Raw genomic sequence first — 27,350 nt, 5'->3', positions numbered from 1 at the left:
CTGCCTACAGAACCCACCACACCTTCTCACTGCCTACAGAACCCACCATACCTACTCACTGCCGACAGAACCCACCACACCTTCTCACTGCCTACAGAACCCACCACACCTACTCACTGCCGACAGAACCCACCATACCTTCTCACTGCCGACAGAACCCACCACACCTTCTCACTGCCGACAGAACCCACCATACCTTCTCACTGCCGACAGAACCCACCATACCTACTCACTGCCGACAGAACCCACCATACCTTCTCACTGCCGACAGAACCCACCACACCTACTCACTGCCGACAGAACCCACTATACCGTCTCACTACCGACAGAACCCACCATACCTTCTCACTACCGACAGAACCCACCACACCTTCTCACTACCGACAGAACCCACTATACCGTCTCACTACCGACAGAACCCACCATACCTTCTCACTACCGACAGAACCCACCACACCTTCTCACTACCGACAGAACCCACCATACCTTCTCACTGTCGACAGGACCCACCATACCTTCTCACTGCCGACAGGACCCACCATACCTTCTCACTGCCGACAGGACCCACCATACCTTCTCACTACCGACAGAACCCACCACACCTTCTCACTGCCGACAGAACCCACCATACCTTCTCACTACCGACAGAACCCACCATACCTTCTCACTACCGACAGAACCCACCATACCTTCTCACTGCCGACAGGACCCACCATACCTTCTCACTGCCGACAGGACCCACCATACCTTCTCACTACCGACAGAACCCACCATACCTTCTCACTACCAACAGAACCCACCACACCTTCTCACTGCCGACAGAACCCACCATACCTTCTCACTGCCGACAGGACCCACCATACCTTCTCACTGCCGACAGGACCCACCATACCTTCTCACTACCGACAGAACCCACCATACCTTCTCACTGCCGACAGAACCCACCATACCTTCTCACTACCGACAGAACCCACCATACCTTCTCACTACCGACAGAACCCACCATACCTTCTCACTGCCGACAGAACCCACCATACCTTCTCACTGCCGACAGAACCCACCATACCTTCTCCCTGCCGACAGAACCCACCATACCTTCTCACTGCCGACAGAACCCACCATACCTACTCACTGCCGACAGAACCCACCACACCTTCTCACTGCCTACAGAACCCACCATACCTTCTCACTGCCGACAGAACCCACCATACCTTCTCACTGCCGACAGAACCCACCATACCTTCTCACTGCCTACAGAACCCACCATACCTTCTCACTGCCGACAGAACCCACCATACCTTCTCACTGCCGACAGAACCCACCATACCTACTCACTGCCGACAGAACCCACCATACCTTCTCACTGCCTACAGAACCCACCACACCTTCTCACTGCCTACAGAACCCACCACACCTTCTCACTGCCTACAGAACCCACCATACCTACTCACTGCCGACAGAACCCACCACACCTTCTCACTGCCTACAGAACCCACCACACCTACTCACTGCCGACAGAACCCACCATACCTTCTCACTGCCGACAGAACCCACCACACCTTCTCACTGCCGACAGAACCCACCATACCTTCTCACTGCCGACAGAACCCACCATACCTACTCACTGCCGACAGAACCCACCATACCTTCTCACTGCCGACAGAACCCACCACACCTACTCACTGCCGACAGAACCCACTATACCGTCTCACTACCGACAGAACCCACCATACCTTCTCACTACCGACAGAACCCACCACACCTTCTCACTACCGACAGAACCCACTATACCGTCTCACTACCGACAGAACCCACCATACCTTCTCACTACCGACAGAACCCACCACACCTTCTCACTACCGACAGAACCCACCATACCTTCTCACTGTCGACAGGACCCACCATACCTTCTCACTGCCGACAGGACCCACCATACCTTCTCACTGCCGACAGGACCCACCATACCTTCTCACTGCCGACAGAACCCACCATACCTTCTCACTGCCGACAGAACCCACCATACCTTCTCACTGCCTACAGAACCCACCATACCTTCTCTCTGCCGACAGAACCCACCATACCTTCTCTCTGCCGACAGAACCCACCATACCTTCTCACTACCGACAGAACCCACCACACCTTCTCACTGCCGACAGAACCCACCATACCGTCTTACCGCCGACAGAACCCAATAAACCTACTCACTGCCGACAGAACCCACCATACCTTCTCTCTGCCACCAGAACCCACCATACCTTCTCACTGCCGACAGAACCCACCATACCTTCTCACTGCCGACAGAACCCACTATACCGTCTTACCGCCGACAGAACCCACTAAACCTACTCACTGCCGACAGAACCCACCATACCTTCTCACTGCCGACAGAACCCACCATACCTTCTCACTACCGACAGAACCCACCATACCTTCTCACTGCCGACAGAACCCACCATACCGTCTTACCGCCGACAGAACCCACCATACCGTCTTACCGCTGACAGAACCCACCAAACCTTCTCTCTGCCGACAGAACCCACCATACCTTCTCACTGCCGACAGAACCCACCATACCGTCTTACCGCCGACAGAACCCACCATACCGTCTTACCGCTGACAGAACCCACCATACCTTCTCGCTGCCGACAGAACCCACCATACCTTCTCACTGCCGACAGAACCCACCATACCTTCTCTCTGCCGACAGAACCCACCATACCTTCTCACTGCCGACAGAACCCACCATACCTTCTCTCTGCCGACAGGACCCACCATACCTTCTCACTACCGACAGAACCCACCATACCTTCTCACTGCCGACAGAACCCACCATACCTTCTCTCTGCCGACAGAACCCACCATACCTTCTCACTGCCGACAGAACCCATCATACCTTCTCACTGCCGACAAGACCCACCATACCTTCTCACTGCCTACAGAACCCTCCATACCTTCTCTCTGCTGACAGAACCAACCATACCTTCTCTCTGCCGACAGGACCCACCATACCTTCTCTCTGCCGACAGAACCCACCATACCTTCTCACTGCCGACAGAACCCACCATACCTTCTCACTGCCGACAGAACCAACCATACCTTCTCACTGCCGACAGAACCTACCATACCTTCTCACTGCCGACAGGACCCACCATACCTTCTCACTGCCTACAGAACCCACCATACCTACTCACTGCCGACAGAACCCACCATACCTTCTCACTGCCGACACAACCCACCATACCTTCTCACTGCCGACAGAACCCACCATACCTTCTCACTGCCGACAGAACCCACCATACCTTCTCACTGCCGACAGAACCCACCATACCTTCTCACTGCCGACAGAACCCACCATACCTTCTCACTACCGACAGAACCCACCATACCTTCTCACTGCCGACAGAACCCACCATACCTTCTCACTGCCGACAGAACCCATCATACCTTCTCACTGCCTACAGAACCCACCATACCTTCTCACTGCCTACAGAACCCACCATACCTTCTCACTACCGACACAACCCACCATACCTTCTCTCTGCCTACAGAACCCACCATACCTTCTCACTGCCTACAGAACCCACCATACCTTCTCACTGCCGACAGAACCCACCATACCTTCTCACTGCCGACAGAACCCACCATACCTTCTCACTGCCTACAGAACCCACCATACCTTCTCACTGCCGACAGAACCCACCATACCTTCTCACTGCCGACAGGACCCACCATACCTTCTCACTGCCGACAGAACCCACCAAACCTTCTCACTGCCGACAGAACCCACCATACCTTCTCACTGCCGACAGAACCCACCATACCTTCTCACTGCCGACAGAACCCACCATACCTTCTCACTGCCTACAGAACCCACCATACCTTCTCACTGCCGACAGAACCCACCATACCTTCTCTCTGCCGACAGAACCCACCATACCTTCTCACTGCCGACAGAACCCACCATACCGTCTTACCGCCGACAGAACCCACCATACCGTCTTACCGCTGACAGAACCCACCATACCTTCTCACTACCGACAGAACCCACCATACCTTCTCACTGCCGACAGAACCCACCATACCTTCTCTCTGCTGACAGAACCCACCATACCTTCTCACTGCCTACAGAACCCACCATACCTTCTCACTACCGACAGAACCCACCATACCTTCTCACTACCGACAGAACCCACCATACCTTCTCACTGCCGACAGAACCCACCATACCTTCTCACTGCCGACAGAACCTACCATACCTTCTCACTGCCGACAGAACCCTCCATACCTTCTCACTGCCTACAGAACCCACCATACCTTCTCACTGCCGACAGAACCCACCATACCTTCTCACTGCCGACAGAACCCACCATACCTTCTCACTGCCGACAGGACCCACCATACCTTCTCACTGCCGACAGAACCCACCATACCTACTCACTGCCGACAGAACCCACCATACCTACTCACTGCCGACAGAACCCACCATACCTTCTCACTGCCGACAGGACCCACCATACCTTCTCCCTGCCGACAGGACCCACCATACCTTCTCACCGCCGACAGGACCCACCATACCTACTCACTACCGACAGAACCCACCATACCTTCTCACTGCCTACAGAACCCACCATACCTTCTCACTGCCGACAGAACCCACCATACCTTCTCACTGCCGACAGAACCCACCATACCTTCTCACTGCCGACAGAACCCACCATACCTTCTCTCTGCCGACAGAACCCACCATACCTTCTCACTGCCGACAGAACCCACCATACCTTCTCACTGCCGACAGAACCCACCATATCTACTCACTGCCGACAGAACCCACCACCGGCTCTGCCCCCCAAATATCACCCGGCTGTGGATGACAGTTACCAGGCGCAGCAGCTCACAGTGACCCAGGGCGACCACAGCAATGAATGGAGGAGAGGGAATTCCCTCGAGGCAACAAAACAGGTTCCTCCGGGTGGAGGGAGGTCAGGAATCCAGGGCACATAACCAGCAGACTCCGCCCCACACAGGAAAACAACACAGCAGGTGAAAGTTTGAATCTGATTGGTTGCGATGGACAATATCGCAATGTCTGTGGATGACCTGGAAGAGGATTGTAGATAACGGCGGAGTCTGGAGGACATCGAATGTTCTGGGTGGAGAGATACTCCGAAATCACAACACAGCACATTTCCTGACATGTAATGTGTGGTCATGGCCCAAAGAGCTTGCAATCCATCTGCTGGGTACCCCGCTGTACTCTACATGCACTGCAATGGGGAATATAACACAGCCAGCTGGGAGTTGTAGTTCCTCAAACCCGGCTTTGCAGGTTACTGTGATGCGCATTGTCTTATCTTCACCTTCGATCTGAAGAGAGATGACAGAGTTGTGTCTGGATGGGGGTGGGGGGGGGGGGGGGCGACGCCATGACATCATCTCGCCCCGACCGGTTCTCCTATCATTACAATGTATTTCAAACCTCCTTCACCACACTGCAGATCCAGAACACTAATCGCTCGGTCACATCGAATGTTATATACACCGAGAACCATACAGCGCTCCTCAGGCTCCATTCACACTTGTACTTTGGAGATCAAAGTCACATGACAAGTCGTTCCCCAAGTTTTCCAATGATAACCGTTCATATCTGTGCGACTGTAAAGTAGTTCCTGCGCTACTTTGGTCCGACTTTCATGCAACCTGAGTGCCATAGACTGCAATGTAAACCCTCAGAAAATGCATGAAAGTCGCACCTAAATGATAAACAATGTAACACTTCTCCATTATCACTGGCCAAAGCCAAAGTCCTATCCAAGCTGCACAAATGAGAAACGTCTACAAAAATAAAAGATCACCAAAACCCACCGAGAAGAAATCGCACAACAAACGTCAAAAAGTCTCACAGAAATCCAAACTAACAAAATCCCGAAAAAGAAAAAAAAAGACCAAAAATAAAATAACAAAAAGTAACGAATGAATGACTTCCATGTAGAGAGAATCCGATCCTCTCACAGGAGGAAGGCACCGACCACTACAACCCCCCACAGATGCTGACTGGAGAGCATGGCAGACCTCTGCGGAGAGACCGCTGCTTCCATACAGAGGGGAGAGCCAATGGGGAGTCAGTGAAGGGTTCAGTGTTTCCAGAAACAGCCAACACCCCAATCCCGCTACAATGACAGATTCTGTCTGAGCAGAGGGGAGACGGGTCAGAAGGGGAAGTGATGAGAAAATTATCAATGTCTTCCTGTCCCGGTGACAACCCCCCCCCCCCCCCCGTTCCTGTACAGGTGTCACAGGGAAAGGACCCCCCCATTTCTCTACAGGTGTCACAGGGAAAGGACCCCCCCATTCCTGTACAGGTGTCACAGGGAAAGGACCCCCCCGATTCCTGTACAGGTGTCACAGGGAAAGGACCCCCCCGATTCCTGTACAGGTGTCACAGGGAAAGGACCCCCCCCCCACGATTACTGTACGGGTGTCTCAGGGAAAGGACCCCCCCATTCCTGTACAGGCGTCACAGGGAAAGGACCCCCCCATTCCTGTACTGGTGTCACAGGGAAAGGACCCCCCCATTCCTGTACAGGTGTCTCAGGGAAAGGACCCCCCCATTCCTGTACTGGTGTCACAGGGAAAGGACCCCCCCATTCCTGTACAGGTGTCTCAGGGAAAGGTCCCCCCCGATTCCTGTACAGGTGTCTCAGGGAAAGGACCCCCCCATTCCTGTACTGGTGTCTCAGGGAAAGGACCCCCCCATTCCTGTACAGGTGTCACAGGGAAAGGACCCCCCCCCCACGATTACTGTACGGGTGTCTCAGGGAAAGGACCCCCCCATTCCTGTATGGGCGTTACAGGGAAAGGACCCCCCCCCCCCCCCCCCCGTTTCTGTACAGGTGTCACGGGGAAATGAAGTGAGGGAAATCTCCAGAACGATTTAAGAACAGAGAAATGAACTCTTCCTCACACACAATAATAATGATGGCAATGTCTGAATCATTCTACAACCCAATCCCCACCCCCAACCAGATCTGGCCAATCACAGAAGGAGAAAAGTGATTTCAGCAGCAGGAAGGAGACTTTGTGAAATCTTCTCTGGGAACTAGGTGAAGCATTGAGAGCAGCAAGGCATCTCACAGGGAACTGTGCACACCAGGAACGTTGTGTCTATACAATCCATTACTAAAAGGGGAGAACAACTCATGAATGTCATGTGCAGATGGGAACACTAACTGTCCAATCACAGTTCCTTTGGGGGGGGGGGTAACACTAGCTGTCCAATCACAGTTCCTGGGGAGGGGGGGGGGACACTAACTGTCCAATCACAGTTCCTTGGGGGGGGGTAACACTAGCTGTCCAATCACAGTTCCTGGGGAGGGGGGGGGGGGGGACACTAGCTGTCCAATCACAGTTCCTTGGGGGGGGGGGGTAACACTAGCTGTCCAATCACAGTTCCTGGGGAGGGGGGGACACTAGCTGTCCGATCACAGTTCCTGGGGAGGGGGGGGGACACTAGCTGTCCAATCACAGTTCCTGGGGAGGGGGGGGGGACACTAGCTGTCCAATCACAGTTCCTGGGGAGGGGGGGTAACACTAGGTGTCCAATCACAGTTCCTGGGGAGGGGGGGTAACACTAGGTGTCCAATCACAGTTCCTGAGGGGGGGGGGTAATACTAGCTGTCCAATCACAGTTCCTGAGGGGGGGGGAGTAACACTAGGTGTCCAATCACAGTTCCTGAGGGGGGGGGGGGGTAACACTAGGTGTCCAATCACAGTTCCTGAGGGGGGGGGGGTAACACTAGGTGTCCAATCACAGTTCCTGAGGGGGGGGTAACACTAGCTGTCCAATCACAGTTCCTGAGGGGGGGGGGGTAATACTAGCTGCCCAATCACAGTTCCTGGGGGGGGGGGGGGTAACACTAGCTGTCCGATCACAGTTCCTGAGGGGGGGGGGGTAACACTAGGTGTCCAATCACAGTTCCTGAGGGGGGGGTAACACTAGCTGTCCAATCACAGTTCCTGAGGGGGGGGGGGTAATACTAGCTGCCCAATCACAGTTCCTGGGGGGGGGGGGGGTAACACTAGCTGTCCGATCACAGTTCCTCTGGCGCAGAACGTCACACAATAACGATCGGTAAATCACGGTGAATTTATAACCGGCGCGGTTCTCAGAGAGCTCACAAAGTGCATTATAAATAGATGAGCCGTCTCTGGGCGATAATGAGATTTCACAGAGAAATATTGGCGGGAGAACAGATGGCGCCGACCGACGAATCGCACTCAGACCGCCAACGCCGATCCTCCGAGGGGCCGCGCTCAATAGCCGGCAGTGCGGCGGTTCAGCAAATCGTACTAAATTATGGATTACAAGATAATCTTAATCAATAAAATTTACACCAAGTACACGGAGCCCCGCTGGAATACGCCCCTCCCCCCCACACTGCGCACCCCCCCTCCCCCTCCAACCGCGCTCTGACCGCCGCCGCAATCTGACAGAACGCTACAAATCATTTAAAGGGCCAGAAAATCAATTCGCAGCCGATTTATAGAGACAGCGAGCTGGACGGTACTATACTCCGATCTATGGACGGTACTATACCTCGATCTATGGACGGTACTATACTCCGATCTATGGACGGTACTATACTCCGATCTATGGACGGTACTATACTCCGATCTATGGACGGCACTATACTCCGATCTATGGACGGTACTATACTCCGATCTATGGACGGTACTATACTCCATTCTATATACGGTACTATACTCCGATCTATGGATGGAACTATACTCCGATCTATGGACGGTACTATACTCCGATCTATGGACGGCACTATACTCCGATCTATGGACGGCACTATACTCCATTCTATATACGGTACTATACTCCGATCTATGGACGGTACTATACTCCGATCTATGGATGGAACTATACTCCGATCTATGGACGGTACTATACTCCGATCTATGGACGGTACTATACTCCGATCTATGGACGGCACTATACTCCGATCTATGGACGGCACTATACTCCATTCTATATACGGTACTATACTCCGATCTATGGACGGTACTATACTCCGATCTATGGATGGAACTATACTCCGATCTATGGACGGTACTATACTCCGATCTATGGACGGTACTATACTCCGATCTATGGACGGCACTATACTCCATTCTATATACGGTACTATACTCCGATCTATGGACGGTACTATACTCCGATCTATGGACGGTACTATACTCCGATCTATGGACGGCACTATACTCCGATCTATGGACGGTACTATACTCCGATCTATGGACGGTACTATACTCCGATCTATGGATGGAACTATACTCCGATCTATGGACGGTACTATACTCCGATCTATGGACGGTACTATACTCCGATCTATGGACGGCACTATACTCCGATCTATGGACGGTACTATACTCCGATCTATGGATGGAACTATACTCCGATCTATGGACGGTACTATACTCCGATCTATGGACGGCACTATACTCCGATCTATGGACGGTACTATACTCCGATCTATGGACGGAACTATACTCCGATCTATGGACGGCACTATACTCCGATCTATGGACGGTACTATACTCCGATCTATGGACGGTACTATACTCCGATCTATGGACGGTACTATACTCCGATCTATGGACGGTACTATACTCCGATCTATGGACGGCACTATACTCCGATCTATGGACGGCACTATACTCCGATCTATGGACGGTACTATACTCCGATCTATGGACGGTACTATACTCCGATCTATGGACGGTACTATACTCCGATCTATGGACGGTACTATACTCCGATCTATGGACGGTACTATACTCCGATCTATGGACGGTACTATACTCCGATCTATGGACGGTACTATACTCCGATCTATGGACGGTACTATACTCCGATCTATGGACGGTACTATACTCCGATCTATGGACGGTACTATACTCCGATCTATGGACGGTACTATACTCCGATCTATGGACGGTACTATACACCGATCTATGGACGGTACTATACACCGATCTATGGACGGTACTATACTCCGATCTATGGACGGTACTATACTCCGATCTATGGACGGTACTATACTCCGATCTATGGACGGTACTATACTCCGATCTATGGACGGTACTATACTCCGATCTATGGACGGTACTATACTCCGATCTATGAATGGTACTATACTCCGATCTATGGACGGCACTATACTCCGATCTATGGACGGCACTATACTCCGATCTATGGACGGTACTATACTCCGATCTATGGACGGTACTATACTCCGATCTATGGACGGTACTATACTCCGATCTATGGACGGTACTATACTCCGATCTATGGACGGTACTATACTCCGATCTATGGACGGTACTATACTCCGATCTATGGACGGTACTATACTCCGATCTATGGACGGTACTATACTCCGATCTATGGACGGTACTATACTCCGATCTATGGACGGTACTATACTCCGATCTATGGACGGTACTATACTCCGATCTATGGACGGTACTATACTCCGATCTATGGACGGTACTATACTCCGATCTATGGACGGTACTATACTCCGATCTATGGACGGTACTATACTCCGATCTATGGACGGTACTATACTCCGATCTATGGACGGTACTATACTCCGATCTATGGACGGTACTATACTCCGATCTATGGACGGTACTATACTCCGATCTATGGACGGTACTATACACCGATCTATGGACGGTACTATACACCGATCTATGGACGGTACTATACTCCGATCTATGGACGGTACTATACTCCGATCTATGGACGGTACTATACTCCGATCTATGGACGGTACTATACTCCGATCTATGGACGGTACTATACTCTGATCTATGGATGGTACTATACTCCATTCTATGGACGGTACTATACTCCGATCTATGGACGGTACGATACACCGATCTATGGACGGAACTATACTCCGATCTATGGATGGAACTATACACCGATCTATGGGCGGTACTATACTCCGATCTATGGAAGGCACTATACTCCATTCTATGGACGGTACTATACTCCGATCTATGGACGGTACTATACTCCGAACTATGGACGGTACTATACTCCGATCTATGGACCTTACTATACTCCGATCTATGGACGGTACTATACTCCGATCTATGGACGGTACTATACACCGATCTATGGACGGTACTATACACCGATCTATGGACGGTACTATACACCGATCTATGGACGGTACTATACACCGATCTATGGACGGTACTATACTCCGATCTATGGACGGTACTATACACCGATCTATGGACGGAACTATACTCCGATCTATGGATGGAACTATACTCCGATCTATGGACGGTACTATACTCCGATCTATGGACGGTACTATACTCCGATCTATGGACAGTACTATACTCCGATCTATGGACGGTACTATACTCCCATCTATGGACGGTACTATACACCGATCTATGGACCTTACTATACTCCGATCTATGGACGGTACTATACTCCGATCTATGGACGGTACTATACTCCCATCTATGGACGGTACTATACACCGATCTATGGACGGTACTATACACCGATCTATGGACGGTACTATACTCCGATCTATGGACGGAACTATACTCCGATCTATGGACAGTACTATACTCCGATCTATGGACGGTACTATACTCTGATCTATGGATGGTACTATACTCCATTCTATGGACGGTACTATACTCCATTCTATGGACGGTACTATACTCCGATCTATGGATGGAACTATACACCGATCTATGGACGGAACTATACTCCGATCTATGGATGGAACTATACTCCGATCTATGGACGGTACTATACTCCGATCTATGGACGGTACTATACTCCGATCTATGGACAGTACTATACTCCGATCTATGGACGGTACTATACTCTGATCTATGGATGGTACTATACTCCATTCTATGGACGGTACTATACTCCGATCTATGGACGGAACTATACTCCGATCTATGGATGGAACTATACACCGATCTATGGGCGGTACTATACTCCGATCTATGGAAGGCACTATACTCCATTCTATGGACGGTACTATACTCCGATCTATGGACGGTACTATACACCGATCTATGGACGGTACTATACACCGATCTATGGACGGTACTATACACCGATCTATGGACGGTACTATACTCCGATCTATGGACGGTACTATACACCGATCTATGGACGGAACTATACTCCGATCTATGGATGGAACTATACTCCGATCTATGGACGGTACTATACTCCGATCTATGGACGGTACTATACTCCGATCTATGGACAGTACTATACTCCGATCTATGGACGGTACTATACTCCCATCTATGGACGGTACTATACACCGATCTATGGACCTTACTATACTCCGATCTATGGACGGTACTATACTCCCATCTATGGACGGTACTATACTCCCATCTATGGACGGTACTATACACCGATCTATGGACGGTACTATACACCGATCTATGGACCTTACTATACTCCGATCTATGGACGGTACTATACTCCGATCTATGGACGGTACTATACTCCCATCTATGGACGGTACTATACTCCCATCTATGGACGGTACTATACTCCCATCTATGGACGGTACTATACTCCCATCTATGGACGGTACTATACTCCCATCTATGGACGGTACTATACTCCGATCTATGGACGGTACTATACTCCCATCTATGGACGGTACTATACTCCCATCTATGGACGGTACTATACTCCGATCTATGGACGGTACTATACTCCCATCTATGGACGGTACTATACTCCGATCTATGGACGGTACTATACACCGAGTGTTGGGTGGCATTGAAGATCTGGTATAATATACAGCTTTGGTCGGATAGAACCTCCCTTCTATAGAATGACTTCCCAACTATTGTACACAAACATTGCACACAACCCCCCCCCCCACCTCCCCCGCCTCCCCCGCCATCCACATACTGGGAGGAAATCTGGAGGGGAGACCTCGGTAGTACAGAAGAGATCTGCGCTGAATACACAACACTCAAAAAGGCACAAGAACCAATCAGAAGTCACCTTCCCCCTGTCCCCCTACAGAGAGCTGGAGTCTGATTGGTTGTTGGGGGGGGTGGAATGCAGTGACTGAGCGGCGTCCAGCTGGTGAAAGAAAAGCAAAAATCAGAAAAATCCGAAACTTACAGAGAAAGTTCCTCCGGAATACAAAGAATTCCAATCCCCGGAAAATGCGGCAGATCCCGATCCTGGCAGCCAGGAGTGATCATTAACCAAGAATGACGAATATCCCCGGAACGTCAATCCACATTCCTGAGTGCGGGGAGTGTCACCCGAAACCCGCCTCTGCCAGGGTTACATTGTGTACAGGTGTGACTCCGCACAGATTGTTACATTGTGTACAGGTGTGACTCCGCACAGATTGTTACATTGTGTACAGGTGTGACTCCGCACAGGTTGTTACATTGTGTACAGGTGTGACTCCGCACAGATTGTTACATTGTGTACAGGTGTGACTCCGCACAGATTGTTACATTGTGTACAGGTGTGACTCCGCACAGATTGTTACATTGTCTACAGGTGTGACTCCGCACAGATTGTTACATTGTCTACAGGTCTGACTCCGCACAGATTGTTACATTGTGTACAGGTGTGACTCCGCACAGGTTGTTACATTGTGTACAGGTGTGACTCCGCACAGATTGTTACATTGTGTACAGGTGTGACTCCGCACAGATTGTTACATTGTGTACAGGTGTGACTCCGCACAGATTGTTACATTGTCTACAGGTGTGACTCCGCACAGATTGTTACATTGTCTACAGGTCTGACTCCACACAGATTGTTACATTGTGTAAAGGTGTGACCCCACACAGATTGTTACATTGTGTAAAGGTGCGACTCCACACAGATTGTTACATTGTGTAAAGGTGCGACTCCGCACAGATTGTTACATTGTGTACAGGAGTGTACGATCCGAATGTACGATCCGGGTGTATGATTCGGGTGTACAATCCAGGTGTACGTTCCGGGTGTACGATCCAGGTGTACGTTCCGAGTGTACGATCCGGGCCTATGATCCAGGTGTACGATCCGGGTGTACGATCCGAGTGTACGGTCCGGGTGTACGTTCCGAGTGTACGTTCCGGGTCTATGATCCAGGTGTACGTTCCGGGTGTACGATCCGGGTTTACAATCCGGGTGTATGATCCAGGTGTACGTTCCGAGTGTACGATCCGGGTGTACGTTCCGAGTGTACGATCCGGGTGTATGATCCAGGTGTACGATCCGGGTGTATGATCCAGGTGTACGTTCCGGGTCTATGATCCAGGTGTACGTTCCGAGTGTACGATCTAGGTGTACGATCTGGGTGTATGATCCAGGTGTACGTTCCGGGTCTATGATCCAGGTGTACGTTCCGAGTGTACGACATAGGTGCACAATCTGGGTGTATGATCCCGGTGTACGTTCTGGGTCTTTGATCCAGGTGTACAATCTGGGTGTACGATCCAGGTGTGCGATCCGGGTGTATGATTCAAGTACACGATCCATAATGTATGATCCAGGGGTACGATCTGGTTTTACAGTCCAGGTGAATGATCTGAGTGTATGATCCAAGGGTATGATCCAGGTGTACGTTCCGAGTGTACAATCCAAGTGTACGTTCCGAGTGTACGATCCAAGTGTACAATCCGGGTGTATGATCCGAGTGTACAATCTGGGTGTATGATCCGGGTGTACGATCTGGGTGTACGTTCCGAGTGTACGATCTGGGTGTACGATCCGGGTGTACGATCCGAGTGTACGATCCGAGTGTACGATCCGAGTGTACGATCCGAGTCTATGATCCAGGTGTACGTTCCGAGTGTACGCTCCAAGTGTACGATCCGGGTGTATGATCAGAGTGTACGATCCAGGTGTATGATCCGGGTGTACGATCTGGGTGTACGTTCCAAGTGTAGGATCCGAGTGTACGATCCGGGTGTACGATCCGGGTGTACGATCCGGGTGTACAATCCAAATGGTTGATCTGGGTGTATGATCCATGTGTACGATCCGAGTGTATGATTCAAGTGTACGATCCGGGTGTACAATCCAGGTGTGCGATCCAAATGTAGGATCCGAGTGTATGATCCAAATATACGATCCATAATGTATGATCCAGGGGTACGATCTGGTTTTACAGTCCAGATGAATGATCCGAGTGTATGATCCAAGGGTACGATCCGGGTGTACGATCCGGGTGTATGGTCCAAAGTACAATCTGAGTGTACTATCTAGGTGTACAATGCAGGTGTAGGATCCGAGTGTATGATCTGAGTGTACGATCGAGCTGTATGATCCAAATGTATCATCCAGGTGTATGATCTAGGTGTACCATCCGAGTGTTCGATGTGTGTGTACAATTCGAAGTATGATCTGAGTGTATGATCCGGGTGAACAGTCCGAGTGTTCGATATGTGTGTACCATCAAGATGTATGATCCGAGTGTTCGATGTGTGTACGATTTGGGTGTAGGATCCGAGTGTTCGATGGGTGTAGGATCCGAGTGTTCGATGTGTGTAGGGTGTGTGTAGGATCCGAGTGTTCGATGTGTGTAGGGTGTGTGTAGGATCCGAATGTTCGATGTGTGTAGGATCCGAGCGTTCGATGTGTGTAGGATCCGAGTGTTCGATGTGTGTAGGATCCGAGTGTTCGATGTGTGTAGGACCCGAGTGTTCGATGTGTGTAGGACCCGAGTGTTCGATGTGTGTAGGACCCAAGTGTTCGATGTGTGTAGGATCCGAGTGTTCAATGTGTCTAGGATTTCAAGTGTTCGATGTGTGTAGGATCCGAGCGTTCGATGTGTGTAGGACCCGAGTGTTCGATGTGTGTAGGACCCGAGTGTTCGATGTGTGTAGGACCCGAGTGTTCGATGTGTGTAGGACCCGAGTGTTCGATGTATGTAGGACCCGAGTGTTCGATGTATGTAGGACCCGAGTGTTCGATGTGTGCAGGATCCGAGTGTTCGATGTGTGTAGGATCCGAGTGTTCGATGTGTGTAGGATCCGAGTGTTCGATGTGTGTAGGACCCGAGTGTTCGATGTGTGTAGGACCCGAGTGTTCGATGTGTGTAGGATCCGAGTGTTCGATGTGTGTAGGATGGGTGTGGGATCTGTGTCCCCTCCATGTTATTGGGAACCCGATAATGGGATAATACGAATAGACGGCTCGGCGCTCTCCCCGGGGCGGGGAGCGGTTTGGATCCGCCTTGTATTGTTTGTAATCCGATTATCGTTCTCCGCTCATCAAATTGTTTCACACTAAATAATTAATCCCCGGAGAATCCTGAGAACTGAACCCCCCCCCCCCTGAGATTTACACCCAATCACGGCTCACGTCACTTCTAATCTCATTTCCAATATTTCTAAATCTGCAGCTTCCATTCTAATAATCCCGGTGATCCCGCCATGGAGGTCCTTGTTCAGGCACTTCCTATTATGGGGGGGCAACGCTCTGTCCCCGACTCCCTATTGTCATCGCGGGGGACACAGAGACAGGAAGTGTCTGTAAAGAGGCTGCAGGAGATCAGCAGTGCTGAGTTGGGAAAAGAGGACCAGGAAATTTTATGGGGAAAGAAAAGCCGATTGTTTCTGAGACACGAAGAGCAAAGCCAATAAATGTCACCCAATCCACATCTCCTTCCACGTGTCACTCAGAATATCGCTGACATTGTCACACTCATCGCTTTGTATATGTCACTTCCTGGTGTCAGGTGACAACGCTCCCCCCGCTGGCTTGCAATGCAGAGGCGTTGTCACCTTAACATGCACCCCCGGCTGTGAGTTCTGCAGGCTGCCAGATGTGTGCGAGTGTCTCCATTTACAGCCGCACACAACTGCTGCAAAGACTGCTGGGAATGGAAGCCTGCTGCACTGCGACTTCTCTCCAGACAAAGCGCTAAATACACAGAGGGGAGTTCACTGCTACTTCTGTCCATCCAGTCCTGAGAATTACACAGCTCTGCCACATAGCACAGCCAGGTCTGTCTGACCACACTTTTTTGCTACTGCCGCTAAGTAATGCAGCCTGGTCACTTCCCCACCCCCAACCCGTGATAGGACAAAGAAGGATCAGCAACAGTTTGATGCAGTCAGCTCTCTGATCTCTCCTACTGTGAGCACAGGTGAATGCAGGGCATCTGGTTGGCTCCAAGAGCTACCCCCCCCCCACCCCACCCCCCACAGGTGCTACCAGGGCCATCTTACCGAATGGGCACGCTGGGCAGTTGCCCGGGAGCCCCACTTGCCCAAGGGCCCCACCTGCCCAGCGACCCAACCCCGGCCAAGCATTAGTCTCGAGTCCCATGTGTATCCCGCCTTAAACTTAGCAGGTGGCAGGCAAGCGATTGTCGGCCCTGTGCTGCTGCCAGCCCACTTGGGCCATGGAGGGGGAGCCCCCAACTGCAGAAATGCCTATCTTCCTCCACGGGAACAGGCGCACAGGACAGAGTCTGACTCCCATCCCTGTGTGAGGTCACCGGACCCAGCTGCCGAACTTGGAAGCTGTCATTAGCCTGGCACTGCTGTACAAATAAATATCGCCTTATCCACAATTTGCATTTTATATTCTCGTGGGTGATTGTGTAGGCGGGGCCCCAGTGCTCTGCATTGCCCGGGGCCCTTTAATGCTCTTAAGATGGCACTGGGTGCTACCCCTCTCTTCCAGTCCAAGGGCTACATCCCTTCCCCATTCCAAGAGCTGCTCCCCCTTCCCCCTCTCCCAATCCAAGTGCTCCCCCTTCCCCCTCTCCCAATCCAAGTGCTCCCCCTTCCCCCTCTCCCAATCCAAGTGCTCCCCCTTCCCCCTCTCCCAGTCCAAGTGCTGTTTCCTCCTCCCACTTCCAGTCCAGGCTCTGTGTAAATCTGCCAGCAGAGGTATATACTGTGCACTGTGCCCCTAGAAAGCTGGATTTCCCTTTGGTGGGTAGGTAGGTTGGCTCAGGTACAGAGAATGGCTTAGGTAGGTAGTATGGCTCAGCTAGGTAGGATGGCCCAGGTAGGTGGGATAGCTCAGGTAGGTAGGTAGTATGGCTCCAGTAGGTATGTTGGCTATGGTGGGTAGGTAGGGTGGATCAGGTAGGTAGGTAGGATGGCTCAGGTAGGTAGGAAGGTAGAATGGCTCTGGTAGGTAGGTTTGCTCAGGTGGGTAGGATGGCTCAGGTAAGTTGGTAGGTAGGATGACTAAGGTGGTAGGATGGCTCAGGTGGGTAGGTAGGATGTCTCAGGTAGATAGGATGGCTCAGGTGGGTAGGTTGGCTCATGTAGGTAGGTAGGATGGCTCAGGTAGCTAGGGTGGCTCAGGTGGTAGGATGGCTCAGGTAGGTAGGATGGCTCAGGTGGGTGGGTAGGATGGCTAAGCTTCGAAGGTAGGTAGACAGGATGGCTCAGATAGGTGGGTAGGATGGTTCAGATAGGTAGGTAGGATGGCTCAGGTAAGTAGGTAGGTGGACAGGATGGCTCAGGAAGGTAGGTAGGATGGCTCAGGTAGGTAGGAAGGCTCAGTTAGGTAAGTAGGATGGCTCAGGTGGTAGGATGGCTCAAGTGGGTAAGTAGGATGGCTCAGGTGGGTAGTTTGGCTCATGTAGGTAGATAGGTAGGATGGCTCAGGTGGTAGGATGGCTCAGGTAGGTAGGTAGGATGGCTCAGGTAGGTAGGAAGGCTCAGTTAGGTAAGTAGGATGGCTCAGGTGGTAGGATGGCTCAAGTGGGTAAGTAGGATGGCTCAGGTGGGTAGTTTGGCTCATGTAGGTAGGTAGGTAGGATGGCTCAGGTGGTAGGATGGCTCAGGTAGGTAGGATGGCTCAGGTGGGTAGGTAGGATGGCTCAGGAAGGTAGGTAGACAGGATGGCTCAGATAGGTGGGTAGGATGGCTCAGGTAGGTAGGTAGACAGGATGTCTCAGGTAAGTAGGTAGGTAAGATGGCTCAGGTAGGTAGGTAGGTAGGATGGCTCAGGTTGGTAGGTAGGATGGCTCAGGTAGGTAGGTAGGGTGGCTCAGATAGGTAGGCAGGATGGTTCAGGTAGGTAAAATGGCTCAGGTAGGTAGGATGGCTCAGGTGGGTGGGTAGGATGGTTCAGGTAGATAGATAGGTAGGTAGGATGGCTCAGATAGGTAGGATTGTTCAGATAGGTAGGTAGGTAGGTAGGTAGGATGGCTCAGGTAGGTAGGTAGGTAGGTAGGTAGGATGGCTCAGGTGGGTAGGTAGGATGGCTCAGGTAGGTAGGTAGGGTGGCTCAGGTAGGTAGGTAGGATGGTTCAGGTAGGTAAAATGGCTCAGGTAGGTAGGATGGCTCAGGTGGGTGGGTAGGATGGTTCAGGTAGATAGATAGGTAGGTAGGATGGCTCAGATAAGTAGGATTGTTCAGATAGGTAGGTAGGTAGGTAGGATGGCTCAGGTAGGTAGGTAGGTAGGTAGGATGGCTCAGGTGGTAGGATGGCTCAGGTGGGTAGGTAGGATGCTCAGGTAGGTAGGTTGGCTCAGGTGGGTAGGATGGCTCAGGTAGGTAGGTAGGATGGCTCAGGTGGGTAGGATGTCTCAGGTAGGTAGGATGGCTCAGGTGGGTGGGTAGGATGGCTCAGGTGGTAGGATGGCTCAGGTGGGTAGGTAGGATGGTTCAGGTAGGTAGAATGGCTCAGGTGGGTAGGTAGGGTGGCTCAGATAGGTAGATAGGCCGGTAGGATGGCTCAGGTAGGTAGGTAGGTAGGATGGCTCAGGTGGGTAAGTAGGATGGTTCAGGTGGGTGGGTAGGATGGCTCAGGTGGGTAGGTAGGATGGCTCAGATAGGTAGGATTGTTCAGATAGGTAGGTAGGGTGGCTCAGGTATGTAGGTAGGTAGGATGGCTCAGGTAGGTAGGTAGGATGGTTCAGGTGGGTGGGTAGGATGGCTCAGGTGGGTAGGTAGGATGGCTCAGATAGGTAGGATTGTTCAGATAGGTAGGTAGGGTGGCTCAGGTATGTAGGTAGGTAGGGTGGCTCAAGTAGGTAGGTAGGATGGCTCAGGTAGGTAGGTAGGATGGTTCAGGTGGGTGGGTAGGATGGCTCAGGTGGGTAGGTAGGATGGCTCAGATAGGTAGGATTGTTCAGATAGGTAGGTAGGGTGGCTCAGGTATGTAGGTAGGTAGGGTGGCTCAAGTAGGTAGGATGACTCAGGTAGATAGGTAGGGTGGCTCAGGTAGGTAGGATGGTTCAGGTAGAGAGGTAGGTGGATAGGATGGTTGAGGTAGGTAGGTAGGATGGCTAAGGTAGGTAGGTAGGATGGCTAAGGTAGGTAGGTAGGATGGTTCAGGTAGGTAGGATTGTTCAGATAGGTAGGTAGGATGGCTCAGGTAGATAGGTAGGTAGGATGGCTCAGGTAGGTAGGATGGCTCAGGTAGGTAGGTAGGATGGCTAAGGTATGTAGGTAGGTAGGGTGGCTCAGGTAGGTAGGTAGGATGGCTCAGGTAAGTAGGTAGGATGGCTCAGGTAGATATGTAGGTAGGATGGCTCAGGTAGGTAGGGTGGCTCAGGTAGGTAGGTGGATAGGATGGTTGAGGTAGGTAGGTAGGATGGCTCAGGTAAGTAGGTGGATAGGATGGTTGAGGTAGGTAGGTAGGATGGCTCAGGTAGGTAGGTGGATAGGATGGTTGAGGTAGGTAGGTAGGATGGCTCAGGTAAGTAGGTGGATAGGATGGTTGAGGTAGGTAGGTAGGTGGATAGGATGGTTGAGGTAGGTAGGTAGGTGGATAGGATGGTTGAGGTAGGTAGGTAGGGTGGCCGCACTCTGCGGACTGACTGATCCCTCCAGTGGGGACAGAAGGACGCTGCTCCCCCACATCTCTATTATCCGCAGAGATTCTCCGGCAATCAATAGAAGAGACGGAGCGGCTCTGGCGGATGCAATGCAGATCTCCCGACCTCAGCAATGACATGAACCTCCTGCCAGCCGGAGACCTGTACAGACCGAGTATGGGGGAGAGTGCAGTGACAGTATACAGGAGAGCGCAGTGACAGTATACAGGGGAGTGCAGTGACAGTATACAGGAGAGCGCAGTGACAGTATACAGGGGAGTGCAGTGACAGTATACAGGAGAGCGCAGTGACAGTATACAGGGGAGTGCAGTGACAGTATACAGGGGGGCGTAGAGACAGTATACAGGAGAGTGCAGTGACGGTATACAGAGGAGCGCAGTGACGGTATACAGGAAAGCGCAGTGACAGTATACAGAGGAGCGCAGTGACGGTATACAGAGGAGCGCAGTGACAGTATACAGAGGAGCGCAGTGACGGTATACAGGAAAGCGCAGTGACAGTATACAGAGGAGCGCAGTGACGGTATACAGGGGAGCGTAGAGACGGTATACAGGAGAGCGCAGTGACGGTATACAGGAGAGCGCAGTGACGGTATACAGGGGAGCGCAGTGACGGTATACAGGGGAGCGCAGTGACGGTATACAGGGGAGCGCAGTGACGGTATACAGGGGAGCGCAGTGACAGTATACAGGAGAGCGCAGTGACAGTATACAGGAGAGCGCAGTGACAGTATACAGGAGAGCGCAGTGACAGTATACAGGAGAGCGCAGTGACAGTATACAGAGGAGCGCAGTGACGGTATACAGGGGAGCGTAGAGACGGTATACAGGAGAGCGCAGTGACAGTATACAGGGGAGCGCAGTGACAGTATACAGGGGAGCGCAGTGACAGTATACAGGGGAGCGCAGTGATGGTATACAGGGGGGCGTAGAGACAGTATACAGGGGAGCTCAGTGACAGTATACAGGGGAGCGCAGTGACAGTATACAGGGGAGCGCAGTGACAGTATACAGGGGGCGCAGTGACAGTATACAGGGGGGCGCAGTGACAGTATACAGGGGAGCGCAGTGACGGTATACAGAAAAGCGCAGTTACGGTATACAGGAAAGCGCAGTGACGGTATACAGGGGAGCTCAGTGACGGTATACAGGAAAACGCAGTGACCGTATACAGAAAAGCACAGTGACGGTATACAGGAAAGCGCAGTGACGGTATACAGAAAAGCGCAGTGACAGTATACAGGAAAGCGCAGTGACAGTATACAGGAAAGCGCAGTGACGGTATACAGAAAAGCTCAGTGACGGTATACAGAAAAGTGCAGTGACGGTATACAGGAAAGCGCAGTGACGGTATACAGAAAAGCGCAGCGATGGTATACAGGAAAGCGCAGTGACGGTATACAGAAAAGCGCAGTGACGGCTTACAGAAAAGTGCAGTGACGGTATACAGGAGAGCGCAGCGACAATATACAGGAAAGCGCAGTGACAGTATACAGGAAAGCGCAGTGACGGTATACAGGAAAGCGCAGTGACAGTATACAGGAAAGCGCAGTGACGGTATACAGGAAAGCGCAGTGTCGGTATACAGGAAAGCGCAGTGACGGTATACAGGAAAGCGCAGTGTCGGTATACAGGAAAGCGCAGTGACGGTATACAGGAGAGCGCAGTGACAGTATACAGGAGAGCGCAGTGACGGTATACAGGAAAGCGCAGTGACGGTATACAGGAAAGCGCAGTGACGGTATACAGGAAAGCGCAGTGACGGTATACAGGAAAGCGCAGTGACGGTATACAGGAAAGCGCAGTGACGGTATACAGGAAAGCGCAGTGACTGTATACAGGAAAGCGCAGTGACGGTATACAGGAAAGCGCAGTGATGGTATACAGGAAAGCGCAGTGACAGTATACAGGAAAGCGCAGTGACGGTATACAGGAAAGCGCAGTGATGGTATACAGGGGAGCGCAGTGACAGTATACAGGGGAGCGCAGTGACAGTATACAGGAGAGCGCAGTGACAGTATACAGGAGAGCGCAGTGACAGTATACAGGAGAGCGCAGTGACAGTATACAGAGGAGCGCAGTGACGGTATACAGGGGAGCGTAGAGACGGTATACAGGAGAGCGCAGTGACAGTATACAGGGGAGCGCAGTGACAGTATACAGGGGAGCGCAGTGACAGTATACAGGGGAGCGCAGTGATGGTATACAGGGGGGCGTAGAGACAGTATACAGGGGAGCTCAGTGACAGTATACAGGGGAGCGCAGTGACAGTATACAGGGGAGCGCAGTGACAGTATACAGGGGGCGCAGTGACAGTATACAGGGGGCGCAGTGACAGTATACAGGGGGGCGCAGTGACAGTATACAGGGGAGCGCAGTGACGGTATACAGGAAAGCGCAGTGACGGTATACAGGGGAGCTCAGTGACGGTATACAGGAAAACGCAGTGACCGTATACAGAAAAGCACAGTGACGGTATACAGGAAAGCGCAGTGACGGTATACAGAAAAGCGCAGTGACAGTATACAGGAAAGCGCAGTGACAGTATACAGGAAAGCGCAGTGACGGTATACAGAAAAGCTCAGTGACGGTATACAGAAAAGTGCAGTGACGGTATACAGGAAAGCGCAGTGACGGTATACAGAAAAGCGCAGCGATGGTATACAGGAAAGCGCAGTGACGGTATACAGAAAAGCGCAGTGACGGCTTACAGAAAAGTGCAGTGACGGTATACAGGAGAGCGCAGTGACAATATACAGGAAAGCGCAGTGACAGTATACAGGAAAGCGCAGTGACGGTATACAGGAAAGCACAGTGACAGTATACAGGAAAGCGCAGTGACGGTATACAGGAAAGCGCAGTGTCGGTATACAGGAAAGTGCAGTGACGGTATACAGGAAAGCGCAGTGTCGGTATACAGGAAAGCGCAGTGTCGGTATACAGGAAAGCGCAGTGACGGTATACAGGAAAGCGCAGTGACGGTATACAGGAAAGCGCAGTGACGGTATACAGGAAAGCGCAGTGACGGTATACAGGAAAGCGCAGTGACGGTATACAGGAAAGCGCAGTGATGGTATACAGGAAAGCGCAGTGACGGTATACAGGAGAGCGCAGTGACGGTATACAGGAGAGCGCAGTGACGGTATACAGGAAAGCGCAGTGATGGTATACAGGAAAGCGCAGTGACGGTATACAGGAAAGCGCAGTGACGGTATACAGGAAAGCGCAGTGACGGTATACAGGAAAGCGCAGTGACGGTATACAGGAAAGCGCAGTGACTGTATACAGGAAAGCGCAGTGACTGTATACAGGAGAGCGCAGTGACGGTATACAGGAAAGCGCAGTGACGGTATACAGGAAAGCGCAGTGACGGTATACAGGAAAGCGCAGTGACGGTATACAGGAAAGCGCAGTGATGGTATACAGGAAAGCACAGTGACGGTATACAGGAAAGCGCAGTGACGGTATACAGGAAAGCGCAGTGACGGTATACAGGAAAGCGCAGTGACGGTATACAGGAAAGCGCAGTGATGGTATACAGAAAAGCGCAGTGACGGTATACAGGAAAGCGCAGTGACAGTATACAGGAGAGCACAGCTGGCAGCAGACGGAGGAAGGTCGGACGGATCTATACACACCTGCGAGGCACCTGGTAGATGGGATAATTCACACGGGGGAGGGAGTTGGAGTACGCCGGCTTCCACATCCTCTCCGCTTCTCACATCCACTTTCCAGACATGATTCCATCCAGAGTCGGGGAGATCATCTACTGCAGAGCGGAGCGCAGAGAGCGCAGCGTTCACCTCCCGCACTCCACAGCTGTGGATCCCAATAGTCCAGACAGCAGGCGACACTTCATCCCCATCAACCCTGCGACTCACGGCATCACAAGACAGCTCCAGGTACGAGGAGATTCCTGCATTAGAGCGAACACACTGCTACGTCTCTGAGAGAGCGAGCGAGAGAGAGAGAGAGAGAGAGCGAGAGAGAGAGAGAGAGAGCGAGCGCTGCCTCCTCCTGGCAACCAGCCAACAGCACAACTTATTGCCAATGCTGCGAATGGCTCCAATCAGCTAATGATGCGCCGGGCGCGCTGCAGGTGAAACGTTCTTCTCACCGCCAGCCTTCCACTGATCTATGACCTTGAGGGGTCCGCAGCGCCGAGCCCCAGGGACCCCCCACACAAAGGATGACATCTGTCTACAGAAGGATCACTCAGCACGGGGTCACTGCAGACAATTCCGGGGACAATGGAGACGGGCGTCAGACAAAGAATGGAGTGCGACTGGAGCCCCCGAGAACTTCCACAGGAATCGCTGTGTCACCGATCAATCCAACGTATCATTCATTGTGATAAGACATGCAACAATGTATCACCGTCTGTATCTCCATAGAATAGAAAGTATTAGTGTGAGATCACAAGATACAATGTATCACCATAGATTCATATCATTACATGAAACGTGTCACCACCGAATCCAATGTACCAGTGTGACAACACAAGAAACAAAGTATCACTGCCTGTATCTCCATAGAATAGAACAAAGTATCACTGCCTGTATCTCCATAGACTATAACAATGTATCACTGCCCGTCTCTCCATATATATATATAGAATAGAAAAATGTATCTCCATAGAATAGAACGCATCAGTGAGATATCACAAGATACAATGTATCACCATAGATTTATATCATTATATGAAACGTGTCACTGCCAAAAAGTACAACAATGTATCACCATGACATCACTGTGACATCACAGCCCCATCTGACACACGTATCCCACATTAGAGAGGAAAGGTACAAAATTTGGGGGAATCATCAATCAATGATCGGGAGACGGCGCTCAGCCGTGCGACACAAGGCGACATTTATCCGCAAGACGCAATGTGGCCGCTCAGCGAAGGCGAAGGGAGCGATGTGAAGAATTCGGTGTAATGAGGGGGGGAGACAAAACATTAATTAGGAATGACGACCATGAAAGGCGTCCAATCCACACATGACGCACGCAGACGCAGCGCACAGAACCCCAAGGTCGCTCTGTCTGGAAGCTGACAGATTATTGCAGGTTACACAATAACATAAAAGAATAAAAAATACAAAATATACAAAAGAACAAATCCCAACGCGGCGTTCAATAATACCCAACGCACCTCCCCCACCCCCACAGTGCGATGCACATTACTCGTGATCCATCTGTGCATTGTAAGAATTCTGCCCCCCTATTATATCAAGTATCACCCAACATTCCATATGAATGGCGTGTCCCAACATGGAAGACCATCCCCATTACCAAGGAACATGGTGTACCAACGGGCCCCTGGATGGGATGGGATGGGAATGGGCCCCCTTATGGGACACGAATGGCCCCCTGGATGGGATGGGAATGGGCCCCTGGATGGGATGGGAATGGGCCCCTGGATGAGAATGGGCCCCTGGATGGGATGGGAATGGGCCCCTGGATGGGATGGGAATGGGCCCCTGGATGGGAATGGGTCCCCTTATGGGACACGAATGGCCCCCTGGATGAGATGGGAATGGGCCCCTTATGGGACACGAATGGGCTGTTATATAGAATGGGATATGATTAGGCCCATGAAAGGGACAGGATTTGCCATTTTCAGGAACTGACCCTCAGATGGGCCGGTTCCCGAAAAGTGAAAATTCCGCTACATGTGGAGAGTCACGGCTGACCTTCTATACCTTCAGTGGTGACACCTCCCAGACAATATCCCCGTCTCTGTTCTCTCCAACTTTAACTGCACCTCCATCTCCAGATATATTATCCAGGATTAGAGTGGAGTCTCTCATAATGGGCACAGCGGGTGTACAGACCCAGGAACTCAGCACAGGGATGGTGAGAACCCCTCATAATGGACACAGTGGGTGTACAGACCCGGGAACTCAGCACAGGAATGGTGGGAACCCCTCATAATTGGCACAACAGGTGTACAGACCCAGGAACTCAGCACAGGGATGGTGGGAACCCCTCATAATGGGCACAGCAGGTGTACAGACCCGGGAACCCAGCACAGGGATGGTGGGAACCCCTCACAATGTATATGTAAAAGAAGGACAGAGGTCTGACCCCCCCCCCGTTGCACATTCCGTCAGATAAGAATCTATTTATATTGGATGTTATGTTTTCCGGGCCGGGTTTCTGTCTGTGGGATTCTGGGAGGAGAAGGAATGAGGAAGCGAAGACTTCGCCACCCACAGAATAAATTCTATGAGAAATTCAAAAACCCTGCTCACCAAAATGATCCCAATCATGGCCGGATCTAAGGGGGTGCTGGGGTGGTCTGTGTCCCCCCCCCCCCAAAACTTAATTTGTACCCCCAAGCCAACAGCCCTCTTTCTGCCTCCATGCGGTGCCTGGCCATTGAACTCCTTCTCCTAAGGCTGGGACAAGGGGGGTGCAGTGGGAAGACGCCGGGGTGCACTGGGGGGCTCCAGCAGCCCTCTTCTCCTTCTTCTTAAAGAGGACAAACAA

At 51.5% G+C, this 27,350-nt stretch overlaps 1 protein-coding gene across 1 annotated transcript in view; it reads right to left on the bottom strand.

Moving 5' to 3' along the window:
• LOC309565555 (uncharacterized protein) overlaps positions 1-24,812 on the bottom strand; it is a gene marked incomplete at its 3' end in the record, with an annotated part of 83,045 nt that extends 58,233 nt beyond the window's left edge. The window contains exon 1 of the mRNA XM_082270512.1: positions 24,494-24,812. Within this exon, the coding sequence (XP_082126638.1) occupies positions 24,494-24,561 (68 nt within the window). The 5' untranslated portion in view covers positions 24,562-24,812. The remainder of the gene's footprint in view (positions 1-24,493) is intronic.
• Positions 24,813-27,350: the final 2,538 nt, after the last annotated feature.

The sequence above is a fragment of the Pelophylax lessonae genome, assembly GCF_965119305.1.
Source record: "Pelophylax lessonae genome assembly, chromosome: 10".
NCBI classification, from domain to species: domain Eukaryota; kingdom Metazoa; phylum Chordata; class Amphibia; order Anura; family Ranidae; genus Pelophylax; species Pelophylax lessonae.
This window is presented reverse-complemented; position numbering and strand designations above follow the sequence as displayed.